Source organism: Charadrius vociferus, unplaced genomic scaffold (assembly GCF_000708025.1).
Source record: "Charadrius vociferus isolate BGI_N301 unplaced genomic scaffold, ASM70802v2 scaffold657, whole genome shotgun sequence".
In the NCBI taxonomy this organism is placed as follows: domain Eukaryota; kingdom Metazoa; phylum Chordata; class Aves; order Charadriiformes; family Charadriidae; genus Charadrius; species Charadrius vociferus.
The window spans coordinates 374609-383217 of record NW_009649299.1 but is presented as its reverse complement, the minus strand read 5'-3'; the positions used below and the strand labels follow the sequence as shown (position 1 = coordinate 383217).

The following is an 8609-nucleotide window of genomic DNA, read 5'->3' as shown; positions in this document are numbered from 1 at the left end:
TTGGCCACGGTGCTGACGGCTCTCTTCCTTCTCCCTCCAGATTTCGGGGTGGGCATCGCCTCCTTCCACGCCAAGCTGACGCCGGAGATGGAGAACTCCCTGTACTCCCAGCTCTGATGCCCGCGGCTCCCATGGGACTGCTCCTGCTCCTCCCCATCCCTCCCCCTCCCCCCAAACCAGGCAGGGGGGCACCGCACAGCCCCATGCCACCGCGCTGGGACAGGGACCCCCTTCCCGGGTACCCGGAGCATCCTCCAGCTCCATCCTTCATCCACAGGGTGGCGGAGGGAGGAATGTTTTTTTTCCTCTTGAATTTCTACCCTCCCTTTTATTTTGGGAAACTCTAAACCCCCGGAACCCCTCGTCTCCCTCCCCTAACGGTTTCATTGCTTCAGCTCCAGGGGCTCTGGGGGGAGCCCGGTAGGTTGCTCAGGAGTTAGTGGACTTCTCTGGAATGAGGTCTCGAAATAATAAATGGGAATTGTACAGGAGCGTCATCCAGGAGAGCCTCTGTCAGTCCCCACGGTGGCTGGGGACGATGGGGTGCACCTAAGGGTACCCCCCACCCAAAGGAAGGGGCAGATGGGGGGTACAGGGGCTGCATCAATGCATCCCAAACCATGAAGGGTTCCTGAAAAGCAGAGTTGGACCCTCTGCCAGCTGCACCCCGGCATCCAGATCGGGTACCCCAACCAGGGCAGGACCTCAGCCCCTTCTCCAGCGCCCAAACAGCCTCAGTGCCCGGCCGTCCCCCCCACCCCACCATGAACGGGGGTGCCAGGGTGCTCCTCGGCACCAGGAGGAGAATGGGGCCCCTATTCCACCCCAACGGCTCCTCCGTGCCCCGATCCCAAACCCTGGGGGGGTCAGAGCTGCACCCCCCACCCCCACCCCGTGGGAGCTGAGCGACCGTGCGTTCCCACCCGGGGGGGACTCTCCGGGTCCCGCTTTGCCCGCGCAGGTGCCGGACCCCATCCCAGCGAGCTGAAAAGTTTGCTGCAAACTGGTTTGTGCCATGGCATGCCCCCGCATGCCGGTGCCCACGCCGCCTTCGCTGGCCGGGCACCAGCCACCGCCGCAGCAAGGGACGGCCGCGCTGGCACCTCTCTACCCCGCACCCCGGGGGGGGCCGGAGCTGCCACCAGCCCCAAGAGGGGACATAGACCCCAGGGGAAATTTTTCCCCTCCTCCCAGCTCAGCCCTGGAGCTGCCCCTTTCCCACATTCACCCCAGAACACAGGTCCTGGGGGGGTTCACGCTCACACCTCCCCTGCCCGTTGCCGGCAGCGAGCGCGCAGCCCTGCTGGGGGTATGCCAAGCGGAGGGGGGCACAGAGCAGAACCCCCATGGCCACAGCTCTGCCCCGTGACGGGGGCTCAGGAGGGGTCGAAGGCCGTCTGGCCGTGTTGGCCGTGCCATCCTCCCATTGATGGGGGAACAGATTGTGGACCATCACTGCTCACCCCACACTGCGCCTCTGTGCTGGGCAGCCTCGCCACGGTGGGGATTGTGCCCTGGGGGGGGGTCACCAGCCAGAGGCACCACTGACCCCCAGACGAGGATGGCGAGGCTGGAGAGAAACTGGGGGGAGCGGAGAGCCAGCTGGACGGACAGACTGGGCCGGACAGACCGAGCTGCAGCTCCAACGCTGCTGCTGCCATGAACAGGAGCGAGTGGGACCGCTCCCCACTGCAGTGGGGCAGCCCCACAGTCACCCATCTGGGTGGGGAGGGGGTGGCAAGGCTGTATTTGCAGAGGGGGATGCCCTCAGCCATGCTGGGTAGGACTGGGTGGACGGGGGGGGCAGCATGGAGGGGCACTCCAGTCCCCGCAGGGCCTGGGGCTGTCGTTCGTCCCCCCATCCGTCACAGACACCCCCTCACTGCAGGCCCTGAGCGGGGGGGACAGATGCGCTGAAGCCCCCGGCTGCTGAGACCCGATGGAGCAGCAACTCGTTACAGAGCCAGAGCAGGACCACACAGCCCCAGCACAGTGAGTGACCCCTCCAGCCCCCAACAAGGGGGGAGCACGGTGGCATCAAGCGCAGCTTGGACCCCTCCAGCCCCAGCAGGCACAGGCTGCTGCCCTGACCCCCCCAGCACAGCCGACTGCCATACCCCAAACACCCAGTGTCCTCCTGCAGGGCAGAATGGGGGTGCCCACCCTAAACCCCGCAGCGGGACCCTTCCCCAACCTCTCCCTGACCACACGAGCTCGGCTGCGGCCACCTCCTGCATCACGTGCGGGTCCTGCAGACGCATCTGTGCCAGGACTCGGGATGGTTTGGGCCATTCCATCCCAAACCTGAGCACCCTGCTCCAGCCCCATCCCCAAGAGGAGCCCTGAAGTTCCCAAATCAGCCCTGCCAGCCCAGCCCCACTCACCGAGCATCCACCCAGCCGCAGCTCGGAGCAAAGCCAGGTCACGTTGGGGACACAGGACAGTCACCACTCCCAAAAGAGACCCCAGAAAAACTGCCCCAAAACTTCCACCCAGCGCTCCTGCAGGTTGGCTGCAGCTCAGGCGTTCCTCGAGCAGAGGGCAGCCGAGACAACAATATTCATGGCAATGGATTTTTAAAAACTGAAGTCTTTATTAAAAGTTTTATCCAAATTTTGTAACAAAAGATACAAAAGGGCTGGAGATCCTTATTTCTGGGACTAGTCTGACCAATCAAAACCTGACAGTTACTAGGCTAATATAAAATCCATACAATCTGCTAAAAATGCAGGGAAAAATTAGAAGTAACTGCTGCTCTGAAATTTCTTTTTAAAATTCCTTTAACATTTATAAGTTACTCAGTTTGCATTTTACAGGACTAGTTCTTCTCCGAATGGTTACAGCTACTGTACAATGCAAGAGACAACAGCAAGAACAGAACAAAGCAACAGAAACTCGGATGTGCTGCAACACACACCGCTCCTCTGAAGGAACCGCCGCGAGTCTCGCCGCCGAGCGCCGGGTGCCGACAGATTGCCCAGAGCAACCACCGGGAACGCCGCAAAGTGCCAGTGCGTCTGCACCCGTGGGGAGCTTCAGCGGCAGGAGGAACAGCAGTTACTCCCACCCCAGCGCGGCTCTCCGGCACCCAGCACTGAGCAGTTACCATCCCTTGGATGCCACGGGGCCAGTTCTCCCCAGAAGGCGAGGGACACGCCAGCTGAACACCTCCAGGCAGAGGAAGGGTGAGCAAAGGGTCAGAAACCCTCCGGCGGAGAGCTACGCCTGGATGAATCCCCCCCTTTCCCCTTCCAGCCACCGCAGGGCCGGGGGGACACGTGCTCTGCGGCACCATCGGTGCTGCCGCAGAGTGCAAACATGAGTGGGAGAGCTGGATTTCTCCTCAAACCACTTCTCTTCGTGCTGAAAAGGAAAGAGGAGGAGGAGGAGGAGGTGTACACCAAGCTACCGCCGAGGCAACTGTCCAGAGCTGGTACTGGCTAGCAGAAGGACCCTGAGAATATATAGGCTAACACGGTCTCCCGGGGAACGCCGAGTTAGGTGCATCACAGTGATACTGGTTGAACGTGTTCTGTACAGTGCGAAACGGAGTTTGACAGAAGTGCAGTATCCCTTAACCTGCTATTTCCTATCTCTTCCTAAAGGCAGAGGCTGCCGCGGGGTGACGAGAAACCTCAGCACAGCAAAGACGCTCACGGCCGCAAAAAAAAAATAAAAATAAATCAGACTTATTTGGACATCCAAGTGAAAGTTATTAGGTGGCCACTGGGAAAAATATTCCAGTTTATAAAAAAAAAAAAAAAAATAGGAAAGCAAGTGCAGGGCTACTGCAAGGTGCATCCTCAGAGGTACCAGGTCTTGCAAGCAGCCAACCCTCCCTCCCCAAGACCCCAGGCAACCCCCCCTCCCCAGCACTAAAGTATCTTCAAGCATCTCCAGAGATCACATCACCATGATTTCTGATCAGAGAGCCCTCAGCGGTCATTCGCTTCAAGTCCATTTAGATGAACCAGATTTGCACCCACTGCTCAAGATGGCTCAAGCGTCTTCAGAAAGCTGGGCTGAGGGCACGCGGATCGCCAACGCCTTCTTTGCCGTCAGGCAGGGCGGCGAGCTGGAGCTCTGGGTCCAGTGTGGCAAGGCCGATTTCAGACACGAAAGATACCCCTAGGAGGAATTTTTTTTTTTTTCTATTTTTTTTCTTTTTTTTTTTTTTTTTTTTTTTTTTTTTTGCAAACTGCTGCACAAACCACAGAACGGAGAAAGCCTTTGGTCATGAGATACTTGTGAGAAAGTGAGCCTTGTATGGAAGATTCCCCTGAATGCCTACAGTATTCTACATCTTAAAAAAATATATTGTGGACGCTGCAGCCATACAAAGGGGGGAGGAGTGGGAGACGGGGATTTACAGTCTCACACAGACACAACGGGGAGGTTAAGACAAGCACAGTCATAGTCTGTAAAACTGATTGGCTCGCTGGGATCAGTCATCCTCATCGTCCTCTTCGTCTTCTGGATCTTCCTCTCCTTCATCCTCTAGATTTCGTTTTCTCTTTTCCCCTCGCGGAAGGTCTGCAAAGAGAGGCGAAGCGTGAAGCTCTGTTCAGTCTTGCGGAACAGTACTTGAGCTGTGGCTCGAAGCTGCGTCAGCCACAGCTGCTGGTGAACAAGCACAGACTAGACTGGCACCATTACGGAGCTGAGATCCACCCTGCCCAGTTTCTCATGGCACCCAGCAAAGCCTGGACTAGCACAAGCCATTAACTATTTTCTGTGCCCTCCAAGCATCCCACGTCTCAACAGCTGCTTGAAAACGGGGTTTTTTGTTGAGCACCCCCAAAAACGTAGCATCTGCAGAATTCCGTCAGTTCTGACCAAGCTCATACGAGATCATTTGAAGTCACGCCAGCCACTACAGTTTGTCAACGTTCGTTTGGGTGTTTATAGTTTGTGATAACCAGAGGAGTCTGGACTCAAGTCAAGGAGCTCAGGTCTACGCTCCTCTCTACGCTTAGAGGAGAAACACGTCTCTCCAAAAGCATTTCCTCACGCACACTGCTAACGTGAGCTGCTGTGACAGAAGCTGTGTTCCTCCACGGACTCTCAGTTCAAGCTAGAACCGGGTTTCTAGGCAATTTCTCTTTTTAATATTTGGCTGACTTACCCAGCTCACTTGCATTAGCAGGCACTGAAACCCACTGCCCCATCACCACTGTGTGACCTCCTGTTTATAACCACTGTTCCATAGTCAACTTAGGCATAAACAACAGCTTCAGCAGCACCCCTAACCAGAAACGCCGCGCTTTCTACCAGGGAAAAGCTGCAGGCAACAACGGCGCTGCGCTGAAGCTTGGGAAGCTCTACAAAAACAACACATGTGTGAGACTGTTGAGGCAGCTTTGCAAGCACTTAAGTTGTTAGGATTTGACTCACCATCATCAGCTTCATCTTCTTCATCGTCCTCGCCGTCTTCCTCCTCATCTTCCTCCTGGAGGCAAAACAAGACGCTTTGTTGCAAGAACCACAATCCCATGAGCAAGGTGTAATTCCATACCAACATCTTCCTTCACCGCTGCTCCCGCCCTACTCTAGCCTCAGGGCGGCAGGTACAAGCCGAGCAGGGAGAAGCTGTCGGTTCCTAAAGAGCTTCTTGCATCCCTACAAACGCGGCCGTAAGGTTTTATCACTTGAAGCCACGGGAAGTACCAGGCCAAGCAATTAACAAGCGTGAACTGGCAAACTCTGTGGACCAGGAGTCAAAAAACGTATGGGGAAAAGCCAGAGCGCACCGCAGCACCCCTCTGATCTGCCCACATCTGTGACATCTTCTCAGATGGGTCACCAGATTAAGGGACAAAAGCACTACCAAACATACCGAAGTATGACAGAAAGCCTCACCTCATCATCTACTCCATCCTCCTCCTCTTCACCTTCCAGATCATCATCTTCATCTTCTTCATCATCAATGACTTCTTCATCCAAATCATCTTCCTCATCATCATCATCCTCTTCCTCACCTTCTACCAAAAGCAAAGGGAAGTAAGCGTCGTGGCTCCCAAACACTCGCTGCTCCCAGACAAAACGCTCGCACCTCCAACCCCAGTGCTTCGGGAGCAACGGGCAGGAAATCCCACAGAAGACGCGTGCGCAAGGGCTTGTTGCTGGCGCTCCCGTCAGCCTGCAGCAACTCTCATGGCTTACGCAGCCTAACAAAGGGGGGAGCAGGGCTGCCCACACAGCCCCTACCTTAGCAGCAAGTTATAATCACCATTTATTTAGCAACATGACCATGCAGAAGGGGAAAAATGGGTTGTTTCCCAGCGAGAAAACCAAGAGGAGAAAATCCTCACCTTCCCCATTCTCATAATCATCTTCCAGTCCATCTCCATCTGCTTCAGGGTCTGAGTCAGGGGCTTCCTGGTCATCAGCATCAAATCCGTCTAGGTAGGTGAGCTGAGGCAGAAGGGTGAACACACTCTCCCGGTAGTTGATGAGCATCGTCACCTCACAGTTGAAGAGGTCCAGACTATGGAGGTTTGGCAACTTTTTCTGCAAAGATCAATTCGTTCGATTATTTACAGGCTGACACTGTTTGACGATCAGGTGGCCACCAGAGGACAGCTGGTTTGCTACCCAGATCTAGCACAGAAGTGCCTTTGCATGCATGATTTGCACCGTGTGCTCCTCAGATGGAGAGGAGTTACCGCTCTTGCTAAGTGCAGGCAAAGATTTCTTTTTAGCTCCTCTGTCCTAGTTTCCCCTCCTTGAAGCCAGCTCCCTGTGAAACCATTTGCAAATCTTACTCCCTTCTGAACGGGGTGGGCAACAAGCACAGAAAGCCCAACTGCCCCGAGCAGGAGGAATCACTGAGCCGGACTCATCCTGCCCAAAACATCAGGCAAAATACCTGATTGAGGCAAAATACTGTTGAGAGCACAACGCACGGAGACGTGCAGACTGCGCCTGTGTGCCTTTCGGCACAGCCACAGCAGCTCTGCCGCTCGGGCCATCGCACCGTGCACCAGGTCAGGAGAAGGAGGAGTAAACCAGTTTCATGCTCTTTCTGGAGGGGATGGAGGGACCAAAGGCAACAGCTAACGAGGCAAGTGCCCTAGATGAGGCCTTTCAGCTACAGAGTCAGGATCACAAGGCAAGAGCCTTCTCTGGGGCAGTTCAGGTGCCACGGGAACGCCCTGCGATGCATGCTGTGACAGCACCCAGGGTGAGAGGGTCCCAGCCCAGCACAACAGCGCCTTCGGACTGATGCAATGGACACCCTCACTGGTGTCCAACCAACTCATCTCCATGACACCCCAGGTGCCACCTACCTCAAACTGCATCCGACCCATTAACGGTCCTTTTTCAGATGGACACTGAGCACTGCATCCACAGTTTTACTCATCCAGCCCAATTTCATGCTTCTTTTAGCAACTGGCTGCTGGTTTTCCAGACAGAGGAGCCATTAACTATTAGCCCAGCCTCAAATTGGACCCACTCATCTGTTCCCATCAGAACCACGAAGTGCTGTTGGAACAGTTACCAAGAGATTGGACTTCTGCTGCACAGACACGCTCCCCAAAGGAAACAACGTCATCCCTTAGATTCCAGCACAGCCTTCCACTCACCAAGGGCTCCAGGGTATTGATGTCTTTGATCTTGTTGCCGCTTAGATTCAAGTGTGTCAGGTTAGGAGTTCTCTCTGCTAGAACTTCAAGGCCACCAGAAATCCTGTTATCACTCAGCTCCAGCTGCCAGGAGGGAGTATCACATGGTCACAAAGTGTCTCAGCTTGCAACATGGGGAATAAAATTGCCCTGAGAACCCAGCACCCAAGCTCCAGATCCTGTTTGTTAGACCACACCACAGAGCAACAGTTCCAAGTTTTCACTTGAAAGCCCCTTCCCGTGGTAACACAGCACTCCCAGCCACCTCTGTACGGCAGGACACAGGGGCTCTAAAACTCAAAATATTTATGATGTTACTGAAGCACCTCTGAGTAGCACAACAGCAAAAGCAAGAGAAAGGATGCTAAACGTACGATGAGCTTAAAAGCATTTTATTGCATACTGAAAAAACACCTTTCACTTGCTCAGGTTGTAGGCTGCAGAGGAAAAAGCAAATTCAAATGGCCTTTTACTGGTAGATGCAGAAAAAATTACTGTCAGCAGGGACAGAGTAGCAGAAGTCCCCAAGCAAGGACTGCCGGAGATGGGACCAGAGGTCTGACTCACCTTCCGGAGTTTGTTGAGTTTGGGGAGATTGGAGACAGACAGCAAGTTGATGTTGATCATGCTGAGGAACTCCAGGTTCTCAAAATCTGAAGAGAGACCAACGATCTTCCCATCGTCCGAACGGCAATTATCAAGAACCAGCTCCTTCACCTGCCAACAGAGACACCCAGCAGCTGTCATCACACCCAGCTAAGTCTCACCTCCAGTCTGTCAAGCTGACATCAGGCAGAACGACCAACACCAGAGCAGCAGGTGTGTCTGAAGGTCCTCCTCACTCACATTAAGGGACACGCAAGATCTTCGAGACAAATAACTTTTGTGAGGACACAAGGTGAGGATCCCTCATGGCGGTTAGGACTTCACTCTTTAAGCATGAGCCATGCACCACGCGACAGCAGCACCACCCCACACCCCATG

At 54.7% G+C, this 8609-nt stretch overlaps 1 protein-coding gene across 8 annotated transcripts; it reads right to left on the bottom strand.

The window, feature by feature from the left end:
• Positions 1–4194: 4194 nt before the first annotated feature.
• Positions 4195–8339, bottom strand: LOC104290083 (acidic leucine-rich nuclear phosphoprotein 32 family member B). Of its 8 annotated transcripts, none has more exons than XM_009889136.1 (6): positions 8193–8339; positions 7587–7709; positions 6312–6510; positions 5860–6023; positions 5395–5449; positions 4195–4533 (listed from the first exon to the last, which is right to left on the bottom strand). In XM_009889136.1, exons 1-6 carry the CDS (start codon positions 8250–8252, stop codon positions 4445–4447), a joined length of 690 nt encoding a protein of 229 aa, XP_009887438.1. In that variant the 5' UTR covers positions 8253–8339; the 3' UTR covers positions 4195–4444. The 8 variants fall into 8 exon arrangements, with proteins under 8 accessions (XP_009887438.1, XP_009887440.1, XP_009887439.1 ...); XM_009889138.1 differs by having other exon boundaries at positions 4195–4521; positions 5848–5981; XM_009889137.1 differs by having other exon boundaries at positions 5860–5981.
• Between the last annotated feature and the right edge of the window lie 270 nt (positions 8340–8609).